The sequence below is a fragment of the Rhododendron vialii genome, chromosome 3a (assembly GCF_030253575.1).
Source record: "Rhododendron vialii isolate Sample 1 chromosome 3a, ASM3025357v1".
In the NCBI taxonomy this organism is placed as follows: domain Eukaryota; kingdom Viridiplantae; phylum Streptophyta; class Magnoliopsida; order Ericales; family Ericaceae; genus Rhododendron; species Rhododendron vialii.
Window position 1 is genome coordinate 22,116,077 of NC_080559.1, and position 14,471 is coordinate 22,130,547.

Consider the following 14,471-nt stretch of genomic DNA (forward strand, 5'->3'; position numbering starts at 1 on the left):
AGGGAATTTTCACAATTAAGAATTGGGGAAAATCGATTAAAAAATGGTGGTTTAATTTTTTTTTCTTTTCTAGACATAGTGGTCCCCCATTTGAGTGTTTGAGTATTACATACATCCAGGATGTCTAATTACAAGCCTATTCAACTGCATCATGGAGGATATTTCAACAAAACCCCAATTTCCACCATGTATTTAGGGGGTACTGTTGAGATGATTGACAATATAGATCCTGACTATTGTTCATTTTTCGACTTGAGGGACTTAGTTATGCGTTATGGGTATCCAAACACGATTGAGATGTATTACTTGTTGCCTGGGGTGGTAGGGTTCAAGAATGGGATTAAAAAGATAAAATATGATAAAGAGGTCATGGCTATGGTGGGCCAGATAATGTGATGTGTATGTATGCAACTGTTGGGCCAGATAATGAGGTTGTAAGCATGCAAGAGGATAATGAGGTTGTAAGTGTGCAAGAGAATAATGATATGGGTGTGCAAGTGGATGGAGATGTAAGTATACCACTAGATGTTATAAGTAGACCAATGAATGAGGATGAAGATGAAGATGAAGGTGAAAAAACTGACCCAGATTATGAACTAGAGGAAGAAGAGGAAGATGATGATGATGATGATAGTTATAATCCTAGTTGGCTATATGAGGACCTTGAAGGGCCTGATTATGATGATATTTTCAAACCTAAGGATGATGGTAAAAATAAGAAGATTGTGGAGCCAACTCTAGTGGAGTTAAAGCTTCAGGACTGGTTATCAGACCATGGTGATGATGATGAATTGCATACCATAAAAGGATTAGATGAGGAAAGTAATAAGACCAATGACCCAGAATTTTTTGGACATGGAAAAGCATGTGATAACTAGGGGAATGAAATTCAGCAATGCTATTGCGTTTAGAAAGGCACTTAGAGAGTGTGTAGGCGCAATGGGGATATGATCATGAATTTGTAAAGAATGAGAGTTCAAGAGTTATAGTGCAATGTAAGGAAAAATGTGGGTTTAGGGTCCATGCTTCTTCGATGCAAAAGGAAAGGACATTTTAGGTTAAGTCAATACACCCTAAACACTATTGCCTCAGGACCTACAGCAATCACCTTGTTAATTCCAAGTACATTGCTGAGAAATACATTGACAAGTTGATGGATGATTCATATAAAAAGGTTGACTGCTTTCAGAAAGAAATAAGGAGGGATTTGGTAGTGGATGTCAGCAAGTGGCAACTTTACAGAGCCGAAAGGAAGGCCAGAGAAGTCATTGATGGGGACATGACAGAGCAGTATAATACCCTTCGTGACTACCTTGAGACTGTTATGAAACATAATCCCAACTGCTGTTTGCAACTTACAGTTAACAGACTTGGACCAGATTTGCCCCCTGTTTTTTCTAGATTGTATGTGAGATATAATGCACAATTGAAGGGTATGTTGCAAGGGTGTAGACCCATGATTGGACTTGATGGGGCTTTCTTAGAAGGGATTTATGGGGGACAACTATTGAGTGCAGTGGGTAGAGATGGAAATGTCAATATGTACCCTATAGCCATTGCTGTGGTAGAGGCAAAAACAAAAGAATCCTGGACGTGGTTCTCAAAGTTATTGATGGAGGATATAGGCACAGTTGAAGAGAGGGGATGGAGCTTCATATCAGATAGGCAAAAGGGTTTGCTTGAAACCTTTAAAGAGTTGATGCCAAATGCAGAGCACAGGTACTAAATCTCTTCCTTTAAATATGTGAAACCAAATATAATACATCTTAATATTTAATGTAGTAGCTAAAGTTCCAAGGCCTACTAGTAGATATTTTCGTAAATAACTGACCGAGGAATTTGGCTTTGGGCCCACTTGGGTTCGATCCGAAACGGCCCAACGATCAAGACACATGGTCTATGGCCATGTACCGCATGTTTTTTTAGCCTTCTGAGGCCGTTTGGGCCTCTGAACAGGCCTTCGAACCATTTTTGGGCTATTTTTGTTTCGCTTATAACTTTTCGTAGGAAACTCCGTTTCAGCCCATTCTTTTTTCAATACTCTTTTTTTTCCTCTATTTTATGGGTCTGTAATAATTTTAGTATGGTTACTTTACGCTTTCTAGGGTTATTGATTGTCCTTGTTGCATAATTCTTCAATTTCTTATATGCTTCCCTGCATCAATATTGTTACAAGACATAATAATATATCTCATTAACAACTATTGGTGTGTCTAATATAGGTACTGCATGAGACACATCTATGCCAACTTCAGAAAGCTATTTACGGGAAAAGAGTTGAAAGATGCAATGTGGAGGGCAGCATCAGCAGGTACTGTTTGGGAGCATGAAGCTTATATGTTGAAAATTGAGAAGATGGATAAGGCTGCACATCTGTGGTTGAAAAAAATCCCTACAGAACAATGGGCTAGGTCTCATTTCAGGACAAACACAAAGTGTGACATCCTAGTGAACAACTTGAGTGAATCATTTAACAGCTATGTACTTGAGGCTAGGGACAAACCAATAGATTCTATATTGGAATGGATAAGGAAGAAGCTGATGGGTAGATTCCAAGTTAAGAGAATGGGAATGGAGAAGTTCACTGGGACCATTTGCCCTAAGATAGAAAAAGAAATTAGAGGGGAAAATTACAGCTGCAAAGGACACTACTAGAAAAAGTGTTAAAGATCTCAGTTTTTTGGTGTGATCTTTCACTTTTAACCTCAGTTTCAAAACCGTGGTCTATCAAGGTGTAACCAAAAGTCCATATCTTTTAACCACAGTGTAGGACCGTGATTAAAACTCATTAAAACCACGATCTTTACTTTTTTCCATCTTAGTTTTTTCCTAAAACAGTGATCTTTAACTTCTTTCCATCTCAGTTTTTTTCTAAAACCGTGATCTTTACCATTTTATCATCTCAGTTTTACCTAAAACCATGGTTATTGCAAAAAAAAAAAGAGACCACATTTTTACATAAAACCGAGATTATTTTTTCCCATATATAGTCTCACTTCTACATAAGAGGTACTTTCTTGAATAGATTTTTTTTTATGAATTAGATAACACCCAACGTCTACAATTAAATTATGACGACATAAGTAAATCAAAAATATATATTAGCTGACAAATTGATCGTACATTTTGAATTAGAAACATTTGGTACAACCACAACCTAACAAAGAGAGTAGAAACTATACAATGAAAACTGAAAAATAACATACAAAATAACAACCCTAAGAAGTAATATAATCCGGGTGACACGCCCATGTGCGCAATCACTCCAAACAATCCTTACAACTAGCTCCCTTCAAAAGGGCATCTACTGCATTTGCCTGAATAATAACAAACAATAAGAAATGGATCAATGAACTTCGAAGTCTATGTTCTGACAAGGACTAAAAGAAAGTTATCAACATATAACAAAACAGAATATGAAAGAATCTATGATGCTTAGCTTAGAATAGATAGCAGGTTTAGTAACATCCAACTTCTAAAATCATACGCAATCTCACTTGCACATTAAAAGGCATTTTTTGGTTAGATGTGTAGGGAAAAGATATGTAGGGAAGTTCTTTATACAAATGAAGGGCTTGTTTCCTGCACCTCTGCCCAGATATGTTAGAATATGTAGAGGAAAAAGAAAATGTATCAGCAAACTGTATCAGCAAACTATATATCTATCCCTTTTTTCCACTCTCAACAAATATGATCCAAATGGCCTTAAGGTATTATCACAACGATTGCTTTCTACAAGGGACAAAACAGAAATTGTGGCATGAAGTCCAAAACCTGTAGTAGACCTTCATTTTGTCCTCCACCAGTATAAGAAATCTTTAGTTTGTGATGGTCACCTCATCTTCGAATTCAAGTAGCAGATACGAGCTAATATCTACATGGATGTACTACTAGGGTTATGATGTGTTGACTTTAGAACCACCCCATAAAGACATTCAGGGCCAGTGACATTAAGCACCTTAGAGAGAAAATTTGACGGGGGAACCAAAAATAAGGCCGTCCATTCATCAAATATGGCTATCTCAGCCCGCTTGTTTTTCCCTAAATATTGCAAAAACTCAGTGTGCGATACAAAATCCTCTTCACTATCAGGCAAAAAGTAAACAACAGTGAATCCCATGGCCTCGATGCAGTGTTTGCTAACACGTGAAGGCCTGTTTTGGCCGAGCAATTGACCACGATAGGACTATAGGATAGAAAAGCTCAATATCAATAGAAGAAATGAAAGCACAAATACTTCATGTCCTACACCTATCACATCTAATTACAGAGTTCTGAGTAAGTGGAAAGTACCACTGGGAATCTACTAGGGAAATTCGAAAAACCAAACGTGTAAGGAAATACTAAATGGATAGAGAGCAGAGCAAACTTAGGCCATGATCTCCTAAGACCAAAAGCAATCTCCCAACGAATCTAATTAAGTACTTAATATGTAAGCAGCACATTGAAGTCCATGATCTCCGAAGACCATAAGCAATCCCACAATGAACTGGATAAAACATGTAATGATGAAAGAAGCACATTTGAGTACAGCAAAGGTTATACACACAATAAGCTATCAAATACAAGAACAGATCATCAACGTCAGATAATCACTTTGGGCAAAACAGTTTATTCACACATCATACCACAAGCATTAAAGAAGTCATATAGGATGTAGTTAATAGAATTAGTCAAAACAATAGCGATCAATACTTGTTTTATGCATGGTGAAGTATGAGGGTTAATAAGACTTACCAATCATTTGAAAAGCTCTCAAAAGAGTTGGAACTGCTATAATGTGAAGACTTTGAGAGATCCTAAGTCCAACCTTGCGTATAGCAAACCAATTTTATCATATATTAGAACATCTATGTGACTTAAGTGGCTTTGACCATAAAGAAAGCATTAGAAGTAAGAGGAAATTACCAAAAGTATAAACGTGAATGACCGATGTAAATTCTGATAGCGTAGTTCTCTTACCCCAAAATTTCTCGTCCTGTTCAGCATCACTCATTCTTCTCCATTTACCAAGAAATTAATTAGCTTTACACTCCAGGCCCATCGACGATCTAGACTATCATAAAACTCCAGGGAATTACTATTTCATATAAGAAAAGAAAACGTGCTAACAAACCAAAAAAAAAAACCTAATTAGAAAAACAGTAAGAGCTCAAAATGAGTTCAATACTCAGCAAACAAGAAAAACTACCATCACAAGTTAGAGCTCCAAGACCATACCGCAACTATTAATCACATTTCCCAAGCTTTCCAGGTAATTAACAAGCAGAAGATCTCTGTATAGCAATACAAAGTTTTGGGTGAGTTATTTAAACAAACACTTAGAGGGCAAGGCAAAAGTCTCGTACTAAATGCAGACATTATTCATCTGAACAAAATCCTTAGCTAAACATCCACCCATAACAAATTTCACCAAACAAGAACCACCAAAGAACCACTTTTACACCAAACCATGTCTCCTTAAACTAACTGAACTAGAAAATCTAGGAGGCCAATCCAGTAGTTTATACAATATAAGCCTACAACACTCGTAAATCTTCTTCTAACAGTATATCAGACCAAAAGCCGATTATAAAACAGAGCTTTTTGATCCACAAACCTGAAACATAGTCGGTGATCAATCCAATTGCATCAATAGTACCCTAGGCTATGGCTTCTTCCTTCATAAATATGTTCATGAGACTATACAACACATATGTCTCCTTGTGTATGGAAAGTGAATGGTGAGGCAGAAATTCATGATAAATTGAATGCTTTAGAAGAAAGTTCCCAAACATACAAGACCTCTTGTTTCTCTCACATTGAATATGAAGTTCAGGGTTCATACAACGACACAAAATTATCCAAACCTAGTGTTAAACCCTCAAAACCCTACATATCCATATAGAGAGAAAGGCACATGCATGAGAAATTAATGTACAACAGGAGCCGAATTTTCACCCTAAACCTTAGATCGAAAAAGTGACGAATCGAGAGAAGAGAGAGAGAAACCAAACAATACATTTTTCTATACACAATTAGGGTTTAACCCATAGATATTGAACGATGGCCCTATGTGCTTGTGCGTGTGTATAACTATCGATCGAGAGAGAGAGAGGGGAGATGAAATACGTGGTGATCGAGAGAGAGAGAGGAAATCGCACAGTGGCCGCTTCTTCGACGCAAAAATCGTCTTCAATGAGGAAATACCTGGTTGACACGAATGAGAATTGGGTCCTGAGACTCCCACACGTTTATTTAGACGAACGAGAATGAGATTATTATTATTATTATTTATATTCTTACAATCTCAGTTTTTAATGACTAAGATTAAAAGTTCTTTTTATCTTGGTTTTTATAAAATGAGATATATTCTTTTATAAACAATCTCAGTATTTTAAAAACGAGATCTATTTTTTAAGTTACAATCTCACTTTTTAAATTACCAACATTAAAAAATCTTTCCATCTCAGTTTTTTTTATAACTGAGATTAAAACTATAGTCTATGATATTTTATCACGCTTTTACAAAAATTGAGATCTTCTTAGTTTTTGGACCGTGATCTTATGCCATTTTGTAGTAGTGGGACTGTTTTCCACATTTTTCTGGGGAATTCAAATTTGAGGTTGACTGTCATGACACAACATACAATGTGGACCTGAAAGATATGACTTGTGGATGTAGAATGTGGGATCTAAGTGGAATACCATGCAAACATGCAGTTGCAGCCATAACCTTTAACAAAAAGAAACCAGAGGACTACATACATCCATGGTATACAAAGGATACATACTTGAGTGTATACCAATTTATGATCAACCCTGTTCCTGGTAAACATGATTGGGTCAAAACAGGTTCTGAACCAGTTCAGCCTCCATTCATGAGAAAGCTAAGTGGTAGACCAAGGAAACTTAGGTGAAGAAGGGCAGATGAACCCCCAAATGAAAATAAAGTGTCAAAGAGGTTTAGAGTGATATCATGCTCCAAATGTTTGAAGAAGGGGCATAATTTGAGATCATGCAAAAATCCCATCCATCCTAATTCCAAGCTACTGGAAAAAAAAAAGGGACATCGTCTCAGGTAAAAATTTATTACTGTTAGGAATGTCACACATGCACATATGATTTATTATTGTTACGATATCGTCATGATTTATTGCTGTTACGATATCGTCATAATTTATTACTGTTACGATATCATCATAATTTATTCAGTTTTAACCATTGATATGCTATTAATATTAGGCACCAAATGGAAAGCAAATTGTGAGAGCCAACTCCACTCAGGTAAATAATGTAAATAATGTTTTCTATTATGTACCTAGGATTAATGTCTTCAGTTATGTATGTAGAATTCATATATTGTATTATGTGTTCTAGGATTCTGTCCACACTGTGAACCCTGGTTTTTACACTCAACCTGTACAAGTATTTAAGGAACCAGAATGGGGGTTTTATACTCAACAAAGCAAAACTAGTTCATCCACAGTAAACAAAACCAAGGTAAATGATGTTGTAATGTAGTTCCTAAACTGGTGTTAGAGTTCTAGTATAGTTCCTTAACTGAAGACACTTTAGTTGTGTAGGCAAGGGAAAAGTTGCCTTGCATTGGTGGCAAAGGTCGTGGTTCTGGAAATGTGATTAGAGGAAGGGGAAAAGGTTCTGCAAATGTGGTTAGGGGAAGGGGAAGGGCAACTGCCAGGGGGTGGATCGCACCAAGACCTAACTAAACTGCCTCTCTTAATTAGTACTTATTTTTGGGAATTATGTTGGTAATTCTAGCAGTGTTTATGGACTTATGTAACTGGTAAGGTTTGAACTATCTTTTGGGAATTTCTTGTATGAGTAAACTGGTATGAACTTTGTTAACTCTGGTAGGTAATTGGTAATGTTTGAACTCTGTTTTGGAAAATTCTGGCATGTATCTAAACTGGTATTTGAACTGGTATCTATTGGTGAATATCTACCTTTGAACTCTGTTTTTTGCTGGGTTTATATGTTGTGGCTTTCGATAATGTAATTGCTGGGTTTTTTTGGTATGATTGTTGGATTGACAATGTAATTGCTGGGATTTTTTGCTATGATTGCTGGATCTTCATGCAGGCATTTTGTTGGTAATAACAGAGCATTTCATTCATGGTCAAAACAGCCCATTACAGATCATCTCTTGCTTACATTACATATTGCATTTCATTGATACTACATGCTCAGATTACCCAATACCCTCACTATTTATTTAGCTAAGTACGCAATAAGAAAACATAAGATAAGAAGCCAGGTAGCCCACAACATTCCTCGTTGTCTTCTCTCTTCTGCCTTGGTTTTATCAAGCTGCCTCTCTAGCAAATCAATCTTTTGCACAAGCTCATCTCTTTCACAATCACACAGAGAATCGATCCATTCGAAAAAGCCACATTTTTTTCCTTTCTGCACACACACGAACTATGAATACCCAATAGGCTACTAATTCACAAATAAAATCAATATACATATCCAATAGTTAGCACATCCGTAGAACCTCATTCCCATGCTTGTAGGTTTGTTAGATGTCCGCACGAAGGCAACTTTACCACAAAGGCAACGTGGGTGCGTTATTTGGCTTGAACTTGATGGTGTTCTTGATGTTTGAGAAGTTGGCATTTTGTGAGGGAAGAGAGTGGATGAGTGAGAAATTTTCCCTATGCTCTGTTTTTGGGAGAAAAGGGACCTCTGGACTGGTTATAAATGGCTTCTAGGGGTATTTTAGGCATTTTTTGCAGTCATTTTGGAGGGAAAACTCCCGCCACTCATTTTTCCATCCAATTTAACGGGATTTTTAACAGTTGCACTTCACTCGTAAGTACAAGTGGTGTAAGTGCCTAAATTTGAAGTACGAGGGGTGTATCTGCCAAAATATGTAAGTACATGGGGTGTAAGTGCAAATTCCCCAAGTTAAATTCATTTAGTATCATGTAAAGCAAAATTTGATTATGAGAGTCCTAAAGTCAAAAGTTAATTATGACCCTTTAGAATAATGTGATCAGAAAAATATCTTCGCACCGGTTCAAACTGATTGAAAATTGGAGTACTTAATTTTTTAATCATATATTTAATATACAAAAAGTCTAAAAAAATTAAGTGCATAAATTTCAATCCGTTTGAACCGGTGCGAATATATTATTTTTCTGATCATATTATTCTAAAGGGTCATAATTAATTTTTATTTTTAGAGCTCTCATAATCAAGTTTCTGCTGCATAGGGTATCAACTAAAGAGCAAATACTTAATTATAAGAGTTCTAAAGAGAAAATTTAACTACGACCTTTTAGAATAATATGATTAGAATAATAAGATGTTTGCACTGCTTCAAACGGGTTAAAAGTTGGATAACTTAATTTTTTAACCATATTTTTAAGAAAATGATTTTCACACTCCCCTTTTAGCCACTCACTCCTTTTTTTTGTTTTTATCTGCATCAATTTATAATATTGTCCTTGAATGTGTGAAAAAATGTATTGAATAAATGGCAAGATAGCAAATTCAAGTCGATAAAGATTAAAAAAAAAAGTGAAGGCGGCTAAAAGGATGTGAAAATCAATTCCCTATTTTTAATATATAAACAGTCTAAAAAAATTAAGTGCTATAATTTTCAATTTGTTTGAACCGGTGTGAAGATATTATTTTTTTATCATATTATTCTAAAGGATTATAATTAACTTTTGACTATAGAACTCTCATAATCAAGTTTGTGCTCCACAGAATCCTAAATGAATTTAACTTTTTGATGGTTGCCCACTTTTAGCTTGAGCTGCCCTATTCTCATTGGTTTGGCGGGCATTGCTTTCTACAGGGACCCTCCGCGCGTGTAGAATTTACTCTCATATTTGTTCTCTCGCTTGGAAATTCATGCTTTTACTTGTACTTCTTTCCAGTGACATTGATGTTGCTTTGATCTTTGTTTGATACCCTTGTCTTGGCTTTCTATTCAACTTTAGTCGATCGTTCCAAACATATGAATCAATGAATGTATTGTCGAGTAAAGTGTGGACGCACATTGTCTTGTTTTTTAGAGTAATTTTTTTTTCTTGAGCAGGTTTTTTAGAGTCTATTTGGTTGGTGAGATTAGGCATGCGATTGGATTGCATATCCGATGGGATTGGTGGAGGGCGTACAAATCTGGTGTAGGATATAAGTGGGTGTTTGGGAACACAATCGTAGACGCAGGATTTGTAGTTTTTTTTTATTTTTTTATGGGCAAAAGTTAGTATTGTTAGGGTGTTTGGGAACGCAATGGTGGCTTGATCAGCTTAAGGGGCAGTTTCGCAGGTTTGTGAAGTAACCAAACATCTCACAACACGAGCTGACGACAGCCATGCAACACCTATGGTATAAAAGTTTGTGTAGTCATTATGGCGATAAGGAAAGCCGTTCTACTTGGGCTAGCTACCAGGGGATCACTCGCCCTAATGACTAAAGAGAAGCCTTAACAGACACAACATTGCTTGTTTATCGACTTTAGTCAGAAGCTCACTTTAAGGATGCATCGAATATTACTCTTACTAGTCTCTTCCTAAGGTAACTCAAGGGAGGCATTCCAAACACTGACTTGTATTTATCCCCTTGGAAGATGAGTTGAACTTTGACCTCTGACCTCCTTTGTACTGACACCTAATTGCACTCCTGATGTTGTTGGTTCAAAGTTCTCTCGGTAAGCCAGGTTTGTAGCTAGTGGGTGCCTCAACCACATTTCGTATCGAATAGATAACACAAAATACCTATTCCATAAGAATATGTTGCTAGTTGTTAGGTTTGAGGAAAGAGAAATTTTGTAGTCGTTTAATTTTATTCATATGACCAAAAAATAGTTGATGACTTGATTTTTTGGAAGTTTTTTCAGGCTTATAAAGGAGATTAATTTAGAGATTTTTTTTCGCTAACAAGGCACTTGTAAGGGCAAATTCTGTAGAAGTTTCCAAACTAACCTGAGAAATTGGTATACTGAGAATATACTATGAAATTTGAAGGAGATCCACAGGCACCCCCTTGTGGCCAGCCCTGGGAGCGCATGCGGACCATATACATTATTCGGATTAGATATTGGCCCCCACTATTTGCTCATTTACTTTCCCATATGGATATTTGCAAATACTACCAAATGGAAGTTGTAATTAGTTAGTTCCCCTTGTAGACTATCTTCCCTTTTCAACAATAGTGAAAATAACCCTCTTCCTTTTATTCTTTTCTTGATCCCACTCACTCAAACAAACATACATATAATAATTTCACGGTATGCAATGTCATTAATTACTTTGTTGGCCCACTTGTCCCTGCTATCCTTATCATCATTCATCAACCATGCGATCTTTTTCAATCCTTTCCTAGCTAGTTGATCCGTCTAATTTACGTGTCATGCCTTGGGGGAGATGCGGTGGTACTGGAGATTCCTCTCACTATATATCATTCCGGTGGCGGTGGAATCACATATTCTGAGGGACTTTATATGCCCTCGAATGTTAATTATAGTCCGACTAATAAGACGGGGGTTTTGGGTTTGGTTTGAAAACCATTTGAATATACAAAGCGACAATCGAGGAAATGTACTGTGGATGCACTTTTGACGTGTTGTTCTGATTTTGATTCTTCAGTATGCTGTTGTTGCTGCTGCTTCTGTCTTAATTTATTGCATCTTTTATTCCAACTAATCTTAGAAATTTCCCAAGTTAATTGACAAAAAATACTTGTTTCTTCTGAAGGATTGGCATATAACCCATTAAAGCCGAGTAACATGGGGTATATTTTAGAAGTCTGAAAGGATTTGTTTTTTGCAAAATAATTACAAGAGCCGTTAAAAAAAAAAATTACGAGAGCCATAGTTTTGTGGTAAGGAGAGGCTAAAACCCTTAAATGCATGCATAACATTTTCATTTCTGCAAATGATAAGCTCCAAGAGAATTGTGCCTCATGTTAGTCCTCCAACATCGTCCAATTAGGATGGATAATCGATGTGTCAGATTCCAACTGGTTCTTTTGAGTTTTTCCAGTGACATGCTCGCCAAAGATGCTTATGTAATCATCAGCCAATATGATATTTGTTACTACTAAGTACTGCATTGATATATCTTCAGGTTGGCACTATGGCTGCGGCAGTAAAACATGTGTCAGGGAAAGTTTCCATCAGTCATTAAGGTACGATTTGCTGTCTTCCTTGATATGTCATGTTTCGGAACGGTGGTTTCTGTTTCTGTTATGTTCTCCTTCAAATCCCATAAGCATATTTTTCTATAGAATCATGTAACTGATGTATTTCGCATATTGTAGAATTTTGTTATTCCAGATAATCTTTTAGTAACTATTCCATTTCATTTTAACCCCAGTAGCTCTGAGAAGTGGAAACTATACCCAAACCGAGCCTTGTGTCTCGATGAATTGGGATCGGCTACATGAATCTTATTTTTCCATTGAGTTATGTTGAGGGCTACCTGTTTACTTAGATTAGAAGTGGTAGCTATCTATTGGTAAATACCACTTTGGACCTGATAGAAGCAAAGCAAACACAAATTGCACAACTTTATGAACTAGTTTTAGTCAGCCTAATTTCAGTGTCCAAATTTTGTAGGCCGTATCTGCAGGACAAAGAAGCTCGTAGCCAATTTATTGAAGGAACTTCGTGTAGGATCAATTGTCACTCATGGGGTAAGGAGTGGGCAAAATGATTATATGTTTTGTGTCTTGCTGGAGATGGAGCCGGCACGAGATGATCCAGAGCCAATGGAACCAGGCCTTTCAAATGACCCATGGTGGCAATCAAGTTTTATGGCAAGGCTGAGAACAGTTCCTTTGTTCTCTTCAGAGGAAACTCTAAACAGTAAAGAATCAAGTAGCGGGAAAAATGATGAGGTTTTGGCATCATATACAGCTTCACAGACTCTGGGGGCTACTGGGAAGCTTTCAGAACCAATTCCCAATGGTTTCTATTCTATTGTTCCGGTGAGCAGTATGTGATTTTGTAGAAATGTGCAATTAATTAGTCCTTGCTTTTCTGTGTTATTTATCATATCTTCAGTGCAAGTGTCATGTTTGGAATGCACTAGTGAGCAAACTCAAATGATCTGTTATCTGAATCCTGATAGTGTTCTAGAATTTCTTGTCTGGCTGATCATATCGAAACTCACTTGTGGCACGTAAGCGCAGATCAGAATGCCACAATGCATTTGTGTTTGCGCACTTTACGCAGGCCTGTTCAGCCACTAATCCATGCACAGAATTGACTTCAACATAGGTTGCATTCAGATGCAACTCTGTAGTAAATTACGTACTATAATTAATTTTTTAAGAAGTTCAAATAGTGCAAACCAGGGTTTTAAATCACGGTATCGGGAAACATAAAGGTGTCGGTGAAATAGCCGTATATCAGCCGACTTCAGACTATGCCGGGCCAATACATAGGCAGATAACAGCAGTATCGCAGATCCGAAATCCCTTTACGTAACAACAGATACGATACGTAGTGACCTTTATTTAAAACTCTGGTGCAAATGAACAGATATTTAGGACATAAGGAGTATTTTTCTACATTGGAACCAACCAGGACTAGCAGAAGAACTGTGAAAAGGCCGCTCCTTTGAGTCGAGGGAAAAATTATTCAATGCCCACAGCTAGCAGGCACCACCACATGGTGTCTCAGGTCACTTTTTCACTACCCATGTAAGGATCAAGATAAAGTGTATGAAGTCCATCACAATGTGTGTGGAAAAAGGGATTGAGGCACCACGTGGCGGTGCCACAAAAGCACTGAATAACCTCTTGAGTCTAGGGGTGAGCAAGTAAACAAGAAACCCGATCAAACCAAACGACCCGGTCTGATCCAATAGCTTGTTTCTCCATGCCTTCCTATTTTGGTGGGTTTTCTCAGTTCTTCGGTATTGCCTCATTTTTAGTCCCTATTGTCGATCGTGGTTTAACACAAAATTCGTAGGATGAAACTGTGTGATTCACCCTACGAATTCTGAAAAAGAATTACCGATATTGAATTGAGCTTATTTTTAATGGGGAAGAAAATCATTTGAAGAAAAATGAACAGTTCGGATCATCTTTGTGGGACCTGAAATGAGCCCCACAAAAAATCTGTGCAGGATATATGTTCAAAGGTCGGTGCAAGGCAAGGGATTCCACGTGATTGGTATGATTGTGGCTTCAACTGTATTTGATATTCTTCTTTAGTGAAGTCTGGGGAAATGGACTCGGGACATTTTTGCTTGTTTTATGATATTGGGATTGGCCAAAGCGACGTTTTCGCTGAAAAGGCAGTGACAAACAAAGCAACAGTGGCTGCAAGCCGTGCCTGTGGACCAAAAAGGCAGTGACAAACAAAAGAATTGCAGAAAAATCATGTGCTAAAGGTCAACTTGGAAGTGTTATTACATTCCAATAAAGGCTCTATTGGAAACTACTGGTACAGACTATCTCTGCCAAATATTCACGAGTCTATGCAAAGGCAAACATTTGAATTTCAA

General features: G+C 37.1%; 2 protein-coding genes across 38 annotated transcripts; one reads left to right on the forward strand and one right to left on the reverse strand.

Annotated features, from left to right (window-relative positions):
* Positions 1–413: 413 nt before the first annotated feature.
* Positions 414–8,901, forward strand: LOC131320448 (uncharacterized). Its single transcript, XM_058351162.1, has 2 exons — positions 414–1,174; positions 7,409–8,901. The coding sequence occupies exon 1, from the start codon at positions 441–443 to the stop codon at positions 876–878; it is 438 nt and encodes a 145-aa protein (XP_058207145.1). The 5' UTR covers positions 414–440; the 3' UTR covers positions 879–1,174; positions 7,409–8,901.
* On the reverse strand, positions 3,085–6,529 carry LOC131320449 (flowering time control protein FPA-like). 37 transcript variants are annotated; one of them, XR_009198251.1, is made up of 4 exons: positions 6,112–6,529; positions 4,963–5,051; positions 4,738–4,810; positions 3,085–4,186 (listed from the first exon to the last, which is right to left on the reverse strand). XR_009198251.1 is itself a non-coding variant. In XM_058351164.1 (4 exons), exons 1-4 carry the CDS (start codon positions 4,987–4,989, stop codon positions 3,261–3,263), a joined length of 240 nt encoding a protein of 79 aa, XP_058207147.1. In that variant the 5' UTR covers positions 4,990–6,283; the 3' UTR covers positions 3,085–3,260. The 37 variants fall into 37 exon arrangements, 3 of the variants coding, with proteins under 3 accessions (XP_058207147.1, XP_058207148.1, XP_058207146.1); XR_009198253.1 differs by having other exon boundaries at positions 4,963–5,056; XR_009198249.1 differs by having other exon boundaries at positions 5,600–6,529.
* Positions 8,902–14,471: the final 5,570 nt, after the last annotated feature.